Source organism: Phodopus roborovskii, unplaced genomic scaffold, assembly GCF_943737965.1.
Source record: "Phodopus roborovskii unplaced genomic scaffold, PHOROB, whole genome shotgun sequence".
NCBI lineage: Eukaryota > Metazoa > Chordata > Mammalia > Rodentia > Cricetidae > Phodopus > Phodopus roborovskii.
In genome coordinates this window covers 936,897-957,484 of record NW_026126448.1, presented here as the reverse complement: position 1 = coordinate 957,484, position 20,588 = coordinate 936,897, and the positions used below count along the sequence as shown (strand labels likewise).

The 20,588-nt window shown below is 52.0% G+C and overlaps 1 protein-coding gene across 4 annotated transcripts in view; it reads right to left on the bottom strand.

The window, feature by feature from the left end:
- The window catches only part of Glis1 (GLIS family zinc finger 1), a 181,016-nt gene that overhangs the window by 51,658 nt on the left and 108,770 nt on the right, over window positions 1–20,588 (bottom strand). For all 4 annotated transcript variants that reach the window (XM_051188384.1, XM_051188383.1, XM_051188382.1 and 1 more), the window contains exons 3-4: window positions 15,225–15,393; window positions 9,729–10,617 (exon numbers count right to left, since the gene is read on the bottom strand). In XM_051188384.1, coding sequence (XP_051044341.1) covers window positions 9,729–10,617; window positions 15,225–15,393 — 1,058 coding nt within the window. The remainder of the gene's footprint in view (window positions 1–9,728; window positions 10,618–15,224; window positions 15,394–20,588) is intronic.

The window sequence follows — 20,588 nt, the reverse complement described above, 5'->3', positions numbered from 1 at the left end:
CCTGGGCTGCATGAATCATTTTGTTGCCAAATTAATGCCAAATTGTACCCTTACCCCATTTGTGGCCTTGGCCATGAATTTAGGCTGTGGTTCAGTGGACAGCTGCAGCACTAGGCATCTATCGTGTAGGGCCCTGACTGCAAATTTCTCTCAGAGCTGCAGCAACATCATGGGAACCAGGACGTTTCTGAGCTTGTAAATGGGATGGTGTCTTCTTGGTGTCTGATGCTCCAGGGATTCAGGACCAGTACTGCAGATGGAGCAAGGAAGGAACCGGGTGGGGAAGTCCTCAACATCTACCATGTTCCAGATGCTGGGCTCCCTGGATGGTCCAACTCAGCCTCCCCTGGCACTGCTGGGTCCCTTACACACATGCTGCAAATACGTACTATAAACCTGCTAATGGGCCCTTCCCAAGTCCTCGCCTCAGCCTCTGTGGACCACTCTCCCTGTTCATTTGGTGACATATGTTTAGCAAATACCTGTGGGTCACATACTGTAAGCCAGGGACTGGTGACATCATGGAGCTTATTGCTGCATGGTAGGAACTGACAAGAGTGGCCTACAGGTCAGGGAAGGCCTCCTGGAGGAGGTGGCATAGACGCAAGGGTTTGAATGGGGTAGGGGCATTTGGGCAGAGGGAGCAGCTATGCAGAGAGCATGTGGTTCTAATGAGCTCAGTATGTTTGAGAAGTAGCCAGGAGGCCAGCGTGGCTGGAAGAGAACTAGGGTCAGGGTCCAGGAGGACCCCGCCTGCCCCTCCCTTTGCTGTTGACTCCCTCCCTCTTCCTGCTGGCCATGCCAGGACTGTGGGGATGTAACTACGTAACTACGGGCCTCTGGAGAGTCTTCCCCTTTACAAATGAAAAATGAGGCTCTGAAGGGGTAGAGTTACCAGCTCCAGCCACAGAAGTCTGTCTGCAGAAGTGGGGAGGGAATGGGCTCTATTCCCCTGTTCTCTGCTGTCTCAAGATGGATGAGTCAGGGGCAGAAGAGCTATAAACTTCATCTAATCAAGTTTCTTGTCACACACAGAGACACTGAGGCCCCAGCAGTTAGGTAGCTCCAAGTTAATGAAGAAAGGCCTGGAGACCACAGGCAAAAGCAGAGTTCGTTTCTGTGCATGCTTGTGTGGGCCTTTGAACCCACCCAGCTTCCTCTGGGCCTGACATCCATGGCCACCAGTCACCACACTGCTCCAGTGTACATCAGTAGGGTGAGGTATAAGCTCACTGCTGAAAAGGTCTCCCTGGAGGCAGCCTGGCAGTGTCTTGAGCACTAGATTACCAGGACAAAGGCGATACTGTTGAACACAGGTAGCCATTTCTGCCTTGAACTCTGCAGGTCATCTCTAGATGTCCTAGACCCTCAGATCGGCTACTGGGGTGATTTGGTGGGTGGATCAAATACTAGATGAGATGCCAAATCCTGGAAAGTTCCTCCTCGGTGCATGTAATGCAGCCGGCATTCTTCGGGATTTGAGTGAGCATCTGAACCCTCAGCACAGGACCCAGCACAGAGTAGGCATCCAGCAGAGGACAGCCCTGTCTAGTAGGCATGATGGGGTAGGAAGCATGGATGCTGACCAATGCTCTGTGACCTCCAGGGAGCCAAATCCTTTCTACAGGCCTCAGTTTCCAAATCTGCAAATAGCAAAGGAACAAACCCAGGCCGTGGGACCTGAGGCCCTTCCCTTATTATGGATGGGCGAGGGGAGATGGTTGGGAGCAGGTGGGGTAGGGGGTGTAGAGCATAAGACAATCCGTAACTCAGAGCCAAAGTTGAGTTCTAATCACTTGTGTTTCCTGACAATGATGCCTCATCAGAAATGACGCTGTAGACCAAATAGATTCCTAAAACACCAGGTTCAGGAGATGCTGGGAAGTGTAGGTGGGTGGGCCAGTTCTGGTGTAAAGACAACCATGGATCATGGGAAGACATAGGCCCAGAGGGTTGGGGAAGGAGATGGAAAACTGAAACCTAGCCATGGCTGTAACCCTGTCAATTTCAGTGTTCCCACTGTGAAGGGTATCTACCCACGTCCTGCACATTTCCCAAGCATAAAAGCTGTGCTAGGGAAGGCACAAGTGTTACTTCCAGGCTCCGGTGACTAATGGACTATAAGCAAGGGCTGGTAGGGGGTTCTCAGCTAGCTGTGTTCAGGTCTCACTCTGGTCCAACGGTTCCATCCCCTGGCAGTGCCCCCTGCTCCAGACACGACAGGTCCGGGAGGGAGACTGCCATGGTTCGAGAAGGACAAGAGGAGGCCGACTCCCTACAGCTTAGTCCCCAGACTCTTGTAAGATCACAGAGCCTCTGATTCATCAGCCCATCCTACCACTACCCATGCAGGAGGAATGCAGGCAAGGAGGTGCAGCTGTACCCTAATCACTCACAGACCTCTGTGGCCCCGGCCCTGGCAGTGGAGGAAGAGGTACTGTGGAGGCTGAAGGAAAACAAAGAAAAGTTGTGCAAACTTCGCCCGGTCACGGGATGGGAAATGTCTCTCCCATTTCCCACTGGTAAATGTGCTGGGCATCGTTTCTAGTGGGGATTGGGCTCTGGTGCCCAATTGTGTGCAGATGCTGAGCCTATTGGGCCCAGCCAGGGGATGCCCAGTGCTGGCTGGCAGCCAAGCCCTGCCTCTAGGGCACAGTCCCAGCCAGGCTGTTCTGAAGGATCTTGGGAAAAGGGGCTCTGGATCAGGACCGTTTCCCCTTCAAAGGCCTTGGTGTCTGTCACCTCTTCCCTTGTGCCTACACTAATGCCAATTCTTGATCATGCCACTCTCCTGCATAGGACCTTCCTGGGATTCTCCACTGCCCTTGGGGTAGAATGCAAGTTGCTTTCTGGATCTGAGGACTATGGAAGCCCAACCATTATCTCTCCACTCTGTTCCCAGTCATCATGCCCTAACTCCACCTAGACTCAAGCAGGCACTTCTACACACCCACCAAGGGCAAAGCTTACCATTCCTTTCCCTGTTAACACCTTTACTATTGGTCTGCACCTGAGAGGTTCCTATCAGCTCGTCAGAGCCCACCTGTCCTGGGGAAGGCTTCTGTCTCTACTGCCAACCCATCCCATACAATCCCAATCCCGACCCCCATCCCATTCTATCTCCCTTACTTCTCTGGTTAAACCTGACCCAGAGTGTCAGTAAAACTGTGCTGAGAGGTTGGGAAAGGGAAGAAGAGCACAGAGCAGTCCAGAGGTCTCTGCAGGAGGAGCCAACCCTTCTCTGAGCACCTTGTGTCTGGGGCAATCCGAGGCCCAGGTCCCACTTGGCAGGGCAGTGCCCTGATTAAGTCTGTTGTGTGCCGTCCCTGTGAGGCCACTGCCAGCTCTGGCCAGGCATCTGCCACACACTAGAGACAGGATCGCTTAATGCTTCGCAGTGGAGCTTGCCATCTCCATGACATCCCCTTGGAAAAGGCAGTCTGGACACTTTCTCAGAGTCGCTGTTGATTTTATCTGACTCTCTCGTTCCAACAAGGGAATCATTTCAATTCCGTTTACATTAAATTCAAAAGCTGTTTTTCTTTTGTTATTTTAAATTCAATTCAGAAGGTTGTGTGTGTGTGTGCATGTGTGTGTGTGTTTAATCCTAATGTTTTTCATATTCCGCAGAGCAGTGCTGAGCTCACAGCAACTGGCTGGTCCTTTGAGCCTGCAGCTCCCAGGGACTCTCATCAGCGTGAGCAGTTGGGTTTGAGGGTTTCACAGGAAGTACCAGGGCTCCTGTATTCCAGTTCCCCCTAGCACCAGGACACAGCACCCACTCCACAGCCACAATCATTTCATCATTTCACCCTCATAACATAGTTCCTTTCATCCAGGCTTGGAGAGACTGTGCAGCTTGCAAGCTCTCAGCTGGCCAAAGAGCAGAGTGTAGATCTGAACCTGTGGTTAACATGGGCACTGGCCATGGCCCAGGCTGGCTCACTAGTCCCTGGCTCATGTTTTTGTGTGTGCACATGTGTGTGTTCCCATGTGTGCAAGCATCTGTGTATGGGGGCCAGGGGTTGAAGTCAATGTCTTTCTGCATCATACCCTACTTTATTGACTGAATTAGGGTCCCTTGATAAACAGAGCCTGCTGATTCCACTAGTCTAGCTAACAGTCTGCCCCTGGGATCATCTGCCTCTACCTCCAGAGTGCAGGGCCTCATCCTTTTACATGGGTTCTGGTAGCTCTGAATCACATGTGTTGGGAGGGACCTGACCTGGTGGTAGGCAGGTACAGGGTATGGGTATGGAAGAGCAGGTGCAGTGACGTGGCCTAACAAAGCCAGCCCACAGCAGACTCCTTTGTACAACAGGCTTTCCTGGCCCTTTGGGGGCCCCCATTCCTCACTCAGAAGACAAACTGTCCAAGGCAGTCACAAGTATTAATCACTGCTTTATATGGGCTGCTGTCCGAGGCCACATGACGTCCCTGTCTCCTCCCTTCACAGGTAAGACCACACAGGCTGAGGAGTTTAGTCAGGGTCCCACCAGTCACATGCTGATGGCAGCTTCCAGGCACACATTTTCCTGTAGAAAAGCTCTGAGTGCCAAGGGGCAGATGTGACAACAATGGAGTCTTGCCAGGGTCATGACTTCACAAGTTCTAGACAACTTGGCCCAGCTCTGGAAGGCCCATGGCCTAGCAAGTAGACTTTGCTTCTCGGCCACCAAGGCCAGGCCATAGTCTCTCTGAGGGTTAACCTTCATTGTCAACCTGACTGGATTTAGAATCACCATGGAAACATTACCTCTAGGAATGTTGAGGAGGAAAGGCCCACCTTGAATGTGAATAAATAAAAAGATATGAGCAAAGTGGGTACCAGCATCCATCTCCCTCTGCTTCCTTACCTCAGACACAGAGTGACAGCTTCCTCACAATTCTACCACCACGTCTTCCCACCACAATGGATTATAGTTTCCACCTGGAAACTCCCCTCCTGAGATGACTTTTGTCAGGGATTTGGTCACAGCAGTGGGAAAAGTCATACAGTCTTTGAGACAACTGGCCACACCGAGAAGCTACAGGGAGAGCAGTGGGCTTAGGAAAGGAGGCAGGCAAGCTTGGAGTTTGCCAAGCTAGGAAAGGCATTGCAGACAGTAAAACTAGAAGCCAAGGCCCGCAGGACTTATAGAACTGGGAGACTGCAAACCCTGTGGGAGCCCAGGAAGAGAGAGAGCCTTGAAGGAGGGGAGGAGGAGGCAGGCGGCACAAGACGGCAGGGGTGAGTGGACCCCATGCCTCCCTCTGGCTTTGGCTTTCCCCGTCTCCTGACGAGGTGGACAAGAAACTGACACGACCCCAGATTGGGTCCAGGGGTTGGTCCTATGGACACTTCTGGATGCCAACTCCCAAGAGCTGTCTTTGCTCACAACCGTTTCCCTATTCAGGCACCTCCCAACCCTGGAATGAAGTGATACTCGGGCCTTATTTGCGCAGCAGGGTGGGTGACCTGAGCTGGCAGAACAGGTGGCTCCTCTGGACATCTTGCTGCAGAGTTCCCCAGGGCAGAAGTTAAAGCACACTACATTATGAAGCCCTCAAACCTGGCTAGGAACTCCCACCTCCGGGCCAGGGGCCCACCAAGTCACAGCCAAGAGGCTCTCTGGGTGACTTAGTGGCCCGTCTCCCTGTCTGACAGAGGACTCCTGAGCTCAATCAAGCTAGAGTTGATTCCCCACTCTGACCCCAGAACCCATGCAAGGGGGCCCTTGAAAGCTTGCAGGACACATTTCAAGTCTGGATATTTACTCGACTCCCCACCTGAGAGGTGGTTTGGAGCCGTGGCTAGGACACACCTGGAGTCAGGCTGAGATCTAGGTTCGATCCTATCCCTGGTGTCCTGGCCTGAGTGTGACCCTGCCCCACACTGCTGTTCTCATTGCCCTTCTCACCTGTACAAGGGGGATGCCACTCCCCATCATCACTGCTGAGGCAAGGTGATGAGTCTAAGGCTAGGCATAAATGTAACTCTGGTCCCAGGGAGGGGGTGGGCCCCCCAGAAGCCCTCAGAAGCTGGGTTGTACCTTCCTTGATTCACTCTGGCTGACAGTAAAGCTCGGCTATGCCCAGGTCACTCTTCAAAGGCACCTGGACCAGACTGACAGACAGGAAAGGCTATCTGTGTATGGCTGGCTGGGCAGGGCTGGGAAGGACAGGGAACACCTGCTTACCAGGACGGACAGATACAACACCCATGCAGATTCTGTCTGACTCAGAGCAGCATCAAGAAGAGATGCAACAGGTCTCCCTAGAAAACGCAGGTGACAGAGCTACAGAGCTGCCCCACGGGGCACCTGAAGCTGCTCTGCTCACCTCACAGGCAGTGTAGGCTGCAGGGCTCAGAAAACCTCAAGACCAGGCTCCACCACTGATGTCTCCCTTGAATCCATCCTCCTTAAAAAGCCCTAAGCACACTCACTGTCCTAACTCTGAAGGACCACTGCACCCATCGCCAGAGACACTAGTGCAAAGATCATGACAGAGAGGAAGGGGATTAACCATGCACTCTCCCGGACTCATCTGTTTTAATCCTGTTAACAACAACCCTGGAGGTTAAGTACTATTATTGCCTCATTTTATAAATTAGTATTCTATGGTTGAGAGAGGGTAAGTCACCTGCCTGAGGTCACAGAGCTGGCAAATGGCAGTCAGGTAATTCGGGATTCTAGGTAGGCTCTGAAGTTTTGCTCACACTCTGCACGCAGGATATCAGCGCTGTTAAAATCCTTCACCATAGCAAGGGCGCTATCTGGGTACCATTGTTGTTTCACAGGACCCACAACAGGGCAGGGCTGTTCTGAGAAGCCACTATTTCCTTCTCTGCCTCACGGCTGCAGACTTCTGCACTCAGACAATGAGGATTCTGACTGTCTGGTGGAACCAACCTAAAAAAGCCGGGGACTAATCTTTCCAAAGTCCACGTCTTCGAGGCGCCGTGTCAGTATTTGGGTTGGACATAGGCTTGTTATGGTAACGCAGATGAAGGCCCGGATTTAATAAGACTGAGACAACGGGAGCAACAGGAACCACAACAGGATATTGCAGGGAGATCTAGAAGCTTCCTCAGGGTTTTTACTGAATAGGGCAGGGCTGGCCGGGCAGGGCAGGGCCAGTCAAGGGTGGGGTTACCTGGAGGCCAGCAGGGTTCAGGACTAAGGGGCAGTGGTAAGGAGCAAACTCCTCTCTACACACCCAGGCTGCCTGGTACCCGATTCAAGCAGAGGCTCCACAGGCTAAATTTAAACCAGCTGCCAGCACAGGGTGTTGCAGTTAGATGGGGTGAGGGGAGCTTACCTCATGAAAGCTGTGGAAATGCTGCTGGGAAGATAATAAAAGGATTAACTGCTATTTTAGTGGGCCATTTACTCCTCAATCAAAACGTCTCATCTATTTCCTGTCCTCCAGAGGCCTCAGGTCCAAGATTCCTTTGTCTATTACAGACATAGTAGCACAGGCCTGTCATGAGAAATTAATAATTTTACAGGGATGGGAGCTGTTATTCACCTGGGTGTGGGCTGGGGGGTTCTGCCCGTTGCCCTGGTTACCGACTCCACCAGCATAAGGGTACTCTTCACCCACTGTGGGTGTGGGCAGGAGCAGCCTGGGGTAAAGCTCCATTTATGTTCCTACTGCAGATGGCCGTATTGGGCAGGACCCCAGAGAAGCATCTAAAGTTAAAAAGGGCACTGCAATGGACAGGGGTGTGGGCTCAAGCCCACTTCAGTGTCACAATTTTGGACAATTTGCTTTCATCATCACTACTATTGTAGTAGTGATTCTTAGCCTCTGTTATCTTGTTGCTTGTATTATTTCCTCTGATTAGTGGTGTGTGTGACCTGGAGCCAATTGTACAACCTCTCTGAGCCTGTTTTCTCATCTATGAAATGGGGGTGAACAGTATCTATTCATAGAACTATGGTGAAGATCACAAGAGGCTGCCACTTAGAATACACCTGTGAAGTTGGCCGTCAGCAGCTGCTTGCCTAAACTGTCACTACTGTGTTTCTATCCTGGAGTGTGGGAAGCTGGCCAGACCCATCTGACCTCTGACTCTTGCTTTTCCATATCCGAAAGCCCTGGATTTCATAGTGCCCTGATAAAGACTGAATGCATTTCCCAGTAGGCATCAATATCACCCCTCAGGAAGCCCTCTGGTCTCTTCTCCCTGGGCCTCTGCAAACTCCACCAAGGCCTGTCACAGCCTGGTCCTTGATAGCCTGAAGACACATCCCTGAGTGTAAGGTCCTTCAGACCAAGGATTGTGACAGAACCAAGTCTAGGTCCCTGGTATCCTGTAGAGGATGGAATCAGGTAGGGACCCTGACCAAGAGAGATCCTGAGACTGGTTAGAGCATCCAGGTCCCTACACTGGGACCCATGGAAGGCCTAGGTTATCTCACAGAGTACTCCTGGATGCTGGGATTCTGCACAGAAGGCCCCAGCATGAGAAGGTGGCTGGTCACCTCAGGTTACTTCCTAAGTTCACGTAGGTACCATGGGTTCCCAGCAGGAGGAAATGTGACTAACATCTGTGGCTCAGCGTCTTGGGGAAAGACAGGCAACCCTGACCTATGAACTTGTTGATCTTCTCCATCTTTCATTAAGCTATGTGTGTTAAGCCCCCACGTGGATGTGGCATCTTCAGAGACTAGTTCAGCCATCAGCCATCCGCCTGCATACTCTCTGCCCCAACCAACACTTCCAAGTAAAATTCTTCACCTCTGTGCCATACAACAGCTCACAAGCGCAGCCTGTATCTCCTCCCCTCCTCCAGTCTGCCCACCAGTAGCCTATCTGTGAACTGACAGACTCCTTATCCTTCAAGACTAGAGAGCACACTCACTCTACATCCGGCTCACAGTGTCACAAGCAGATGAGCCCTGGACACAAGTGTGGTCCCAACAGAATGACATCACACCACAATTACCAATGCTTTCTGCCTGACACCCCACATGTGTCACCCTGTGCTCTGAGCAGGGACCTGGAGTCCCTTCTAAGCCTGGAAATGAAGTGTCACTGGCAGTGCATGGCAGGAAGAAACTACAGGCTGGACACACTATTGCCTGGCAGCTGAGAAGGGGAGACACGCATGGTCTGGTGGTCTGTACTGTTAACGGTGTGCAGTAGCCTCGAACCCTAGTGCTTCTTCCCCAGGCTGCAGCTTCTGGAGGGCAGAGGATGGGTATGGGGACTAAGATCCTGCTTCCTAGCCTCTGATAAGGCTTTCCACTACAGCAAGCATGGATGTGACCAGCCAGAAGGGCCAGAGGCCAGAGGCCGGGACCCCTGCTTCTAACTCATGCACATACATGCTTTTTCTCCCCAAAATTTTTTGTGTCAATACCAGCCTGAGCATTGCTGGCACTGTGCAGGCAGGGTCTTACACTGGCCCTTGACCTCAGCTCCAAGTCTGCCTTAGGGATGGATCCAGTACCTCTGTACAGAAGCCAGTGCTGTGGAAGTACACCGGGTAAAGGCTAGTGCTGGAGGAGGGCACACTCTCCACTTTACTCGCCATCTGCCACCCTTGGGTGACAGGGAAAGACAAGTCCAGCCAGGCTTGCTTTAGGTTCAGAGGTCACATGGCACCAGGCTGTGTGGCATGCTACATTACATCAAATACCCATCAAATACTCGAGAGTTGGGGACAGGACACCTGGCAAGGACAAGGCAGTCAGTCCCGCCAGGGTTCCCAGTGACAGGAACACAGATGGCCTTACCATGCACTTGTTGGGCTTCTCGCCCGAGTGTACCCTCATGTGGATGAGCAGCTTGTAGCGGGCATTGAAGGGCTTGTAGCGGCGCACGCAGCCGGCCCAGAAGCAGGTGAAGTCTTCGCCCTTGCGTTGGTCGATGTGGTTCTTCTCGATGTGCCGCACCAGCTCCTCCTGCTGCTCATAGGCCGCGCAACAGTCCACCCAGCGGCATGCCTGCCGCCCTGCCACCATCCTGCCTGCCAGGCCTAGGCTGAGGCCTCCAAGGCTGGGGCCGGCTGGCAACTGAGGCAGCGGGTAGGGGGGTGGCAAGCCCTGCTGGTGAGGAGCAAAGAGCTCTGAGAACTCGTCCATAGGTTCCTGCTTCAGGAAGCCTGACTTCCGGCATGTTTCAAGCTGCAAGCTTCCCTCATGGCTTTCACTGGATGCAGGCCCAGGCCCAGGCTGTGATCTCTTGGGAGGGCCCCCCAGATCTCCTGGCAGAGGTGGGCTTCGGAGTCCATTTACACAGCTGACTAGAGCTGTCTGGGAGGAGTGGATGACAGGAGTGATGTCGGAGGAGGCACAGGGTGAGGAGGAGGCTGAAGAGGCAGGGGGCAGGCCCAGGAGGCAGCAGTGTTTCAGGCTGCCCTCAGGGAGGTGGGCCTCAGGTTGGGGACCGAGGCCTGAGACAGGTTCATTGCCCAGAAGGAAGCAGGAAGGTGCAGGGTTAGTGAGGCCTCGGCCTGGGAAGTCCAGCTCTGACTGCAGGCTTGTGGAAGATGGAGCCCGGCAGTGGGTGGGCAGGGGTGTGTGGGCGCTGGCCATGGCCTGGTAGTCAGGCAGGGCTTCCTGCTTGATGTGTTGAGCTGCTGGGAGGCTGCCATTCACATATGTAGCCTGAGGTCTGGGTGACCTGGAAGACAGTGACCAGAGTGATCATGAAGGTAGCACTCTCCAGGGGTGAGGGTCAGGCGGGGCTTGTGGGAAATAGAGGGGTCCAACAAAGAAGGGAACATTAAGAGACAGAGCGTGAGACAGACTAGAACTGGGCAGGGAGGAGGTGGGAAGAGAAGCAGCAAGAGGAGGGAGAGGCAGCCTAGAGAGATGGAAGAGGCAGAAGACGCAAGAAGGCTGACCAGGGATGAAGGCTAACCACTCACTGATGGCTAACCAGGGATGAAGGCTGGCCACGGTTGAAGGCTGACCAGGGATGAATTCTATCCAGGGATGAAGGCAGACCAGGAATGAAGGCTGATCAGGGATGAAGGCCGACCAGGGGATGAAGGCCAACCAGGGGATGAATTCTATCCAGGGATGAAGGCAGACCAGGAATGAAGGCTGATCAGGGATGAAGGCTGACCAGGGGATGAATGCTGACCAGGGATGAATGCTGACCAGGGATGAAGGCCAACCAGGGGATGAACGCAGATACCAGGAAGGACACAACTTTTTGCCAGAACTCGGCCCATCTACTGCTGCTTTCGCCATCCTGCTCGTCTCCCAGACTCCCTGGCGTCAACCCTGACCTTCAAGTGAGCATTGTGGGCAAAAGGCAATGGTTAGCATTTTGAGGAGGATTCAGGACCAGCAGTGTTTTAATTCTATTTACATTTCCCTTAAAATTGTAATTTCTGTAATCTTTCCTTCATTTAATGGCACCTAGCCCTACCTAGTTTGTCTTTTCATAGTCACTGTGACTGGGTGGGTGCCTGAGGCACAGTCAGAGTGAGGGGACAAGAGTCTTAGCAGGGTGGCCCAGAGTTCTGAGCTCGGATGTTAGTCTGTGAAGCTGCAATTCTAGGGAGAGACATGGGAGATGGGAGACCAGGTCTGAGGCTGGGGTCAGCTCCGGTCTAGATGGCAAACTTGGGCAAACCGCTTCATTCCGGACAAGTTCTGGGTGGCCTCTATCCTCAGCAGTAACCAAACAATCCTGTTCCTGATCATGAAAATGGCAAGATGGCAGGGTGTGGACTGCCACACAGGCCATCTTTACCATGGAAGTGGTCCCGTTTCCCCAGCGGAAGAGAGCCCTTCAATCCCCTCTACAGGAGGGAGACAAGGGAATTTCTGCACCGACCTGCCCACCATGTGAGTGGTGAGAAGGTACGACACAGGTAGAAATATCAGGGTGAGACTGTCACTACAGGGGAGACCCGGAGGGTGATACTGGCAGAAACGCCTTGCCAGTTGCTCCAGGAACTGGAGGCTTGGACGTGTGCTCAGAGCCTGACTAGGATGCTCTGTCTCTCTGCTTCCTCATCTGTGAGACAACCACCACGTGATGGCTGGGTTTAAGGGTCAGATCCTAGTAAAGGAGAGGCTTAGGCCCTGGTACCATTATTAGTGCTTCTGCAAGACTCTCACAGTCATAGCTGAGCTCCCCAAGATAGCCTTGAGACCTAGCCCTGCCCCTCTGGATCCAGGAGCTCTAGACAACAGGTGGAGAGAATGGGATGAGGGGAAGGGAGAGTCAGAGCCTGAGGTACTCAGAGCTTGTCCTGGATCACTGCAGGGTCAGTGGAGGGAGTAGGGCCCAAGGCTTGAAGGCCACTGGGCCATCATGCAGTAGCAAGCCAGTGCCAGGCCTGGACCAGGAACCCAGTTTCCACCTCCTGTGCAGAACTGGCTGCAAGCTCCTCTTGACTGGAGACACTAGGGAAATGTCTGTCGCTTAGACGCTGAACAACTGTCCACCGAGCTCTCTTCCCTCTCAGCACCTCCACTGAGAAGCAAATACACATGCCATCCCCAGGGGTGTGAGCACTGGGCTTGCCACAGCCAGCAGCAAGTTCTACTGAAAGAGTCAATATGAAAGCAGGGGCTTTGTAAAAATTTAGAGAAAGGAAACCATTTCTGCTGCTTAGCGGGGCACAATGCTGGCAGAGAAGGCTGGCAGACAAGGCAGGGGAAAGCACCAGTCTGGAGATTTACTAATGGTGTCAGGTCAACGAACTGACATCAGCAAAGAGGAATTGGCTGCAGCATCTGGCTGAGTTAGGAATATAACTGACAGCGGTCGGAATGGCCTCTGTGGGAAGAGTGGGAGGCTCCAGCCTGAGGTCTCACGGGTGTGGCAGGGGCTGGCTTCTTCCCTCTGTCCCTGGGTGGCCTGGCAGGTGGTTCTGGCCGCTCTACAATTCTCTCTAGAAATTGTGAGGCCAGAGCCCTGAGTACACACAGATGCACCAGGAATGATGGACACTTGAGTTCTACTTGGTACAGGACCAAACCTTTAAAGGATACATGCCACCTGTTTTATACAGGCTTGTACCCACAAAGCCACAGGTGATGGAACAGGAGCAGACACCTGGGTCCTTATGAGCCAGAGTCCCAGCACTCTCACAATGCCATTACTGGGAAGCCAGCATCCTACCTGTCAAATGACATTCTTAGTCAAGGGAGTAAACCTCCTTTTGACCATCGTCTTGGACTCTTTGCAAAGCTGCCAACCTGAGTAACCAGCTTTTGCAATAGAGGTGTGGGAGGGAAGGTTCTCACACCTAGGGGGCTCAGCTTCTGTGGCCTCAAAGCCTGTAGCCTGGGCTGAGGCCTCATCACTCAGTGCTGTGTTATGCTGAGGACAAGGGTGACTTGAAGTCAAGACTGTCTTTGAGAAGCTGTCCCTCCCCTGAGAGAGCATGGACATTCTGCTGAGAAATACTGGAGCTCCAGCAAAACAAAGAGAGACAAAGGAGGGGCTTTGAAGGCCAAGGCCTTGCAGTTGCAAACATGTGGGCCCGCCCACTCAGCACGGAGCCAGGTCATAGAGGTAGCAGAAGGGCTGGAGGCTGGGGCCTCCTGGGTCAAGAGAAGCCTCTTTACTGTGTCGTTCTCTTAGTAGTTACAGATTAAGAAAGGGGCTCTAGAGGCCAGCTATCTTTCCCAAGGTCCCCTAGGGAGCTAGTGACAGAAGAGGACAGGATCTCATCAGAACATTCTATTGGCCATAGTAGGGATGGGGAGGACACTCATTTTAAGCACAGAAATGAGACAAAATTGGGATATTGTTAATGTAAACCTCCCCACTGCCACAGGGATAGATGCCATTAGACTAGAGATGTAAGTCACACATCCTCCCAGCCTCAGTTTCCATTATGCCATTTGTGGGCTAAGGAGGTCAGTATCTACCTGATGACTCATAGTAAGCACTCCATGGCTGTCACTCAACAGCAGGGGGACCTGGCCCAGAGACTGTGGGACCCAGTGAGACAGTACTCACATGCAGCAGTCATTAAGACTGGGAACTAGGCTGCAGGCAAGGTGACCTGCAGGTGGCCACTGAAGGAACCCAGGTAGAGAGCAAGGGTTAGAGACAGGGAAGGGCAACAGAACCCAGAGAGGCAGGACCAGAATCGGGTGTGGTCTAGAACGGGGCCACATTCTTGTAGCAAACAAGGGGATCTGAAAGTGTCAGCTCAAATCCAGCCAATCCAGAGGTTGTGTAGCTGACACTGAGCCAGTATAGGATTCTGGATACAGATTCTCCTGTGCTTTGATAGTTAAAAAGACAAATGATGCTTCTGATTGTTTTAAGCAAAACTAAAACAAACCAACAGTACACAATCACATCTTAATTTGGCACAGTCCAACATAAAATTTATCTCCCCCTTCCTGATTCCCCAGGAACAGTGCCAGAGCCTTGATGATTAATCCAGGTAATCCAGACACGTGACTATTGCTAACTAGTAGGCAACTTGAAGCCTAAAAGAGACTTATTCTTGTTATAGGCTGGAAGCCTAACCTTCAGAGTACTTGCATTTGGGGACAGGGCTTTAAGGACGAAATTAAACTAAAAGGGGTTAGTTACAAAGGTCCTTACTACAATATGTCTGATTCCCTTAGAAAAGAGGAGCACAGACCCTAGAGATAAAGGGATGGCCATATGACCGCCTGTCAGCCAAGGGGACAGGCCGGGAGAAACCAAACCTGTCAACCCTTGATCTTGGGCTTTCTAGCGCCCCCAGAAACATGAGAAATAAATGCATTTTACTTAAGCCACCCGGTCTGACATTTATTATGACAACCTGACCAAATGAATACACTCTTTCAAGACAGAAGTCTCACAGGTAGCAAAGAAGGCCACAGGTAATGGAAATTCTCAGTGTCCACCTATCTAGTGATGTCTCCCACTGTTTAGCACTCCTGGAATGGAGATCTTAGCTCCCACCCCCAAGGACTCCAGCACTTGGCCCAAGGCAAGGACTAGGTGGCTGGTGAAGCAGCTGAGTGCTAACTAGCATCTGGGTCAGTGTCCAGAGCCTCCTGTCTGTGAAGCAGACTCCAGGCATGCTGTCCCTGGGGATCACGTGCTCCCACGAAAACATGCATGTGAAACAGGAACATGGGCTGCATTTAAGTCATCTCTGTGTCCTTAGGATTGCCTGGTAAAACAAGGAGGACCTACACTAGGCACCTCTGTGTCAACAGTCTCAGACACATCTCTGGCCCTTTTTGTGTCTGTTCTCTGTGTGTCCCATTAGCTGGGACAAGGTGAGGTGGAGAGGAATGGACACCTACCTGTTAGGGAGGGAGAAATGAAGCAACCTCTCGCAGACAGGGGGATGACCCCGGGGCGGTGGGGTCCCTGCAGGGAGAAACAGACCCTGGTGGCAGGAGGGGCTGGGACCCTCGGCCAGGTCCAGGTCCAGCAGGCTCTTCTCTGAACAGTGCCCGTAGCTCCCGTTCACTAGGCAGAAACAACAAAGAGGAGACAGGTGAGTGAACACCCACAAGGGAGCTTGGGGAGGAGACAGAGCCCTGAAGCCTTCTGAACACCCTGCTGCTTTTGAGGCTCGGGATGGGACGCCATATTTGATTCCCAGAATCATTTGGCAGAACCTGTGACAAAAATCTTCAGTTCTCAGGTGTGCATGCTAAGCTCCATTGCTTGAATGACTTGTCAGCAAACAATGTGTTCTGTGAATCAGACACTGTTCCAGGACACTGGTGAGCCAAACCGACAGTGCCCCGATGCCTGCAGACTGTTACCTACACCTGCTTAGAGAGGGGACTCAGACCCTGGGCAGGGGTTCCGGTTCTGATTGCAGACTTGGGGGTGCCATGCCAGGTCTGTCCCAGTGGTTGGATTGGCGATGCTGCACCAATGGGCCCTGGAACTGGAGATGCTTTGAGCACAAGTGTCAAGAAGGGCGTGTCCATACAACTTTATCTGGGGCTACTTGGTACCAAAGCCCTTCTATACTGCTTCCCAAATCACATCACACCACAGACACTATGGTTATTTGTGTCTCTGCGTCCTGTGGTTCTCTGATGGCCCAACTGTCCTATCTATACTCCATACTCCTATCTGCTTAATGACTGTGAATGCCTTGGTTCAGGCTATACGCAGAACGGCCCTAAAACCCCACAAAGTGATCAGAATGTCAGACATGCTTCCAATCACCCTTCAGCCACAGCTGCTCATCTGTGGACAAGGGCAGTTAATATGGAAATTATTCCTTTGGTCCTGAGGATCATGATTGGCATGAGCCTCTTCACTTCGTCGAACCCATTCTACAACTCAGCACATCCCGATGTGTGTCTAATCCCCTGCTCCTCTGGGTACCACGGGATGCACAGTGCTAGCACCTACAGGAGCCCCAGGAACGGAGAGTACTCTTAGGCTATATGTCACTTTGAAACCTTAAAATGCTCTAGGGACGTGATAAAAATGAAGCAACCCAAGTAGTCTAGGTGCTGTCAACCCTGAGCAAGAGAACAGGAATGAGGCCACACATGGTGCATACAAGCCATGGGTCCCCCACTGCTTGCCAAGGCATTATAAGTACTCTTATTTCGATTTAACATATGGGGAAACTGAGGCTCATGCAAATTACGCTGATCACTCAAGAACACACAGCTAGCAATCTGTGCTGGGCTCCTGTCCTGAGTCTGCCAGGCCCCAACCCCATATCACAGCTCCTGTGGGATAAGAAGTGACCTTTTAAGACAACACTCTCAGTCCTAGCTGAGTTGAGACCATGTTGCCAATGGCAGATGATACTACCTCTCCCCGTCTCTGAACAGCATTTCAAAGTGTACAGATGAGAAGGCACAACTTTCAAGGCCCTGTGGGCTCAATATAACATCTGTTTCATGCCATTTCCCTGCCGGCACTGGCCCGTCCTGCTGCGTTGACCGCTCGCTCTGCTGGACTCGGCGGCTGCCCAGCCAGCCCTTCTTTGGGTTATGCTTTAATAACTTGGTTGTTTTTTAATTAAAAAGAAATCCCTGGTAACAAATGTGAATGGCCTGAGTTAATGAGAAGCAGGCTGCAGCTCATTTAACTCCGGCTCTGCTTGGCCGTCCTGCCTTTTCCAGATCGTTTTTGCATGCAGTTTTATTGTCCCACTGAGGCAAACCCTGGAACTGGCCTCCAAAAACTGTGGATAATTTTATGACCATTAATGGCATTTGGAGCAAAGGGCATCATAGGGGGCTGTTCTGCCAGGATCACTCCCAGATCCTGGAGGTTAGGGTGGTTCTAAACTTCCTTTCAGGACCTTCTGAGACCTCTGGGTCATGTACTTCCTCCTGCAAGCACAAGGCTGAGTGCAGAGAAGGAGGGTGGACTTGAGGAGAAGTGGTGATGGGCCTTGCATTTATTCAGCCCTTCCTCCTCAAGCATCCTGGTACCCATCCGAGGGCAGGCTTGTGGCAGTTTTATTTAATTATTATTATTATTTTTTTCTTCCAGCTGGGTTGAAGAGATGGAAGGCCTCTGACCAGGCTCAGGGACACAATCCAAGCCTAGATCTCTTGAACTCTGAGACCCAAGTGTTGTCCTGTCTTGTCCCTCCCTTCCCCAATGAGTGTTCCCAAACAGGACTCCAGTGAAAGCAGACAGAGTAGGGTTAACTGGTTTGCCAAGGTCACACAGGAAAGATAGGCAGAGCTGATTAGAGTCATCAGCAACAAACAGTAGATCAATGGCTGGACCTTTTAGCTGCTTCTCTGCTGGAGTCAGGAAGAGCTCTCCCTGCAATAAACAAACAACTGATGTTGGAAAGGAGGGGAGAGGCTCTGAGGTCAAAGTTGGCACTAGTTGGTGCCTCAAGCCTACCCAAGCCCTTGTCTCCTGTACTCTACTAGGCCCTGCAGGAAGGTCTGACCTCTGAACTTGGAAGAGCACCAGAGTAGACAATTGGTCACCCAAGGTCACATAGCAACTGCTGGCACAGCTGGAGCTCCAGTCCATGCCAAACTGCGCCGCTAGGTTTCCCACTTCCTCAAAGGCTGGACGTCAAACCAAAGGCTGTCTATGTCCCAGAGATACATCCATCCAGCCCTGCCTGCCACGTGCCCAGGTCTGCTGGAACAAACGTGGGCGCTGTCTCCTCTCTGGTGGAGTCTTTTCTCCATCCCCAAGGGTGCCATGAGATACAGAGTAGGCTTGTTCCTCTTCACATTTGTTCACAGGATCTTCTCTGGTGAGTGGGAGGATGGGAGCTCTCCATCTAGTGTCCTGCTGCCCTAATGTAGGGGTGTCTGGACAAAGTGGGACACCTAGCAGCTGTGTCTCCTTTTAGGCCACAGAAACCAAGAATGGACCCTACGTGCTAGCTTTCTCCAAGCACATGCAGCCCCTTGACAAATGGTGAGAAATTCTATAAAGTCAGGACTGGAACTGACCATCTGTTCTATCAATATATGGAGAAACAGGCTCTAAAAGGAAAAGAACTTTGTGTGACAACACAGCACAAACACAGAAGAGCTTGGACTGGCACTTCTGAAACCAAGTAAGAAACTGATCTGGTTTCCCAGTCTCGCCTCAGTTTTCTTGTCTGTACAATGGTGCCAGCTCCTACTTCATAGGGTTGTGGAGACAAGTTAGAATTCACATGACAGGGACTTGCTTATACTGAACACTCAAAGAGTAAGAATGATGCTAGCTACTTATTATTCTGTGCTTCCTGGAGCTCAGGCAGGACTCCAAGAAGCAGTCTATCCACAGGCAGGCAAGGTTTAGATGGTCTGAAGCCAGACTCTGCAGGACAAACCCCCAGGCTTAGGGTTCTCCAAATGCAGGGCTCAGCAGCCTGAATGAAGTCCCAATGAGCCAGGCTGAAGCAAGCAGCTCTCACTGTAAAGCCAGCCAGGAGCTTTGTAAAGTTACCGTAATGCCTTGAATACAAAGTAGACCCATACCCAAGGTGACTGACTCCCACAGGAGCATGGCTTCCTGCTGAAACCTGCTGCTCTCAGCATCCAAAGCCCAGGGGTGTATCCTGCATCCATTTGCAGGAACCATAAAAAGCCTACATGGTAACTGACTTCTGTTTTCCAACAAGCAGGTTTTCAGAACAAAGCAGGTACCATGCCGGGGATAGGTTACAACACTTCACAGTTCATAAAACCTTCACAGTCCTCAACTGTGAGCTTCAGTGCAGCTCTCAGGAGCTGGCTAGGCAGGCCCAGAGCAGCATTCACGCTGCCCAAGTCCACACAGCCAGTACAGCGTTCAGAAGGGCCTGATGACTTAGCCACCTAGTCAACAAAGTATTTCTGTGAAATGCAACCAGTAGACAGCCAGCAGCTGACTGGGGAGTCACAGTTACTCCACTCTGCCCCAGAGGAGCCCAAATAACATTGAAACGAGAGGGGCTGCACTTGCAACAGGACCTCATTAGAAAGACAGACCCCTGGCTCTTGGGATGTGATGGTTTGGATATGAAATGTCCCTCACAGGCCCATGTATCTGACCACTTGGCCCCCAGCCAGTGATACAGTTTTAGAAGGCTGTGAAACATTTGGGACAGGCTTTTGAGGGTTATAGTGAGGCCTGGCTTCTGGCCCAAGCTCTCGGCTGCCATGATGTGAATGAATGGTTGCCTCACGCTCCTGCCCCCTTGCCCTTCACAGTCACGGACTGAAACTGTAAACTGAAACTTTAAACTTCCTTAAGTTTATACAGGTATTTTATCACATGATAAGAAAGGCTAGTAGTCCGTCAATCACCGACAGAGCCAGGCATTCAGTCCGGAACTGCTATACTTTCCTACCTCTATAAAGTGGGGAGACATTTTCGGGTGGCCCTGACAGTAGAAAGTCAACCATTCAGCACAAGGCCAGCCCTGGTGGGAACACCGATGGATGGGACTCTAGCCTGGCTCTAGGGCCCCACAGCCTGGGCTCATCCATCCACCTGGATTACCTATCATTCTCACGATGTTTTGCTAAGGCATGTCCTTACCCAATCCAGAGCCCCGTGGAAGTCCCTCTCCTCCAGAACATTCCCTGGTTTCAGGCCTCTAGGCGTTCCCCCACTGCTCAGCTCCAGAAGCCCTGTGAGTAGCTGCTACACAGGTGCCCCCCCCCAGCCCTGGCCTGTCCTTCACACCTCATCTCTATTCCCACAGTTGGATCACCCCCCACTCCTGGCTGCTGTACTGCCACACTGGCTTGTGGGAACACTTAAAGCTCCACCTCCCCCCCAAGCCTGCTACAGCCCCAGGGCAAAGATCTTAGCCTCAGAACTGTTGTTAGCAGGCCTAGCTCCAGATGTGAACTGGCCCAACCTTCACCATCCAGAAAACAGGGGCCGGGCTGTGGAGGAAGGGGCTTGTCCATCCTACCCATCCGCTGAGGCCATGTCTTCATTCGAGCTCAGTTAGGTTCACAGCAGGCAGCTGGAGATGCTGAGAGAGTGGTTGTCTGTGAACTGTCAAGCTCACCCTCGTGCCTACTCTGTGAGACAGTGTAATTTAGGGGACCTGAACAACCTTGGCACACACCCAAGATAAAGCCCAAGTGCTCCATTGCCTTTCTGGATGTCTGACTTGGGATGAGTGATCTTCCCCTCTAAGACTCAGTTTCTTCCTATGCAAAATAGGGTTTAGCATCTCAGCTGCAGACAATGCATGCAGAGCCCCAGGCATAGCT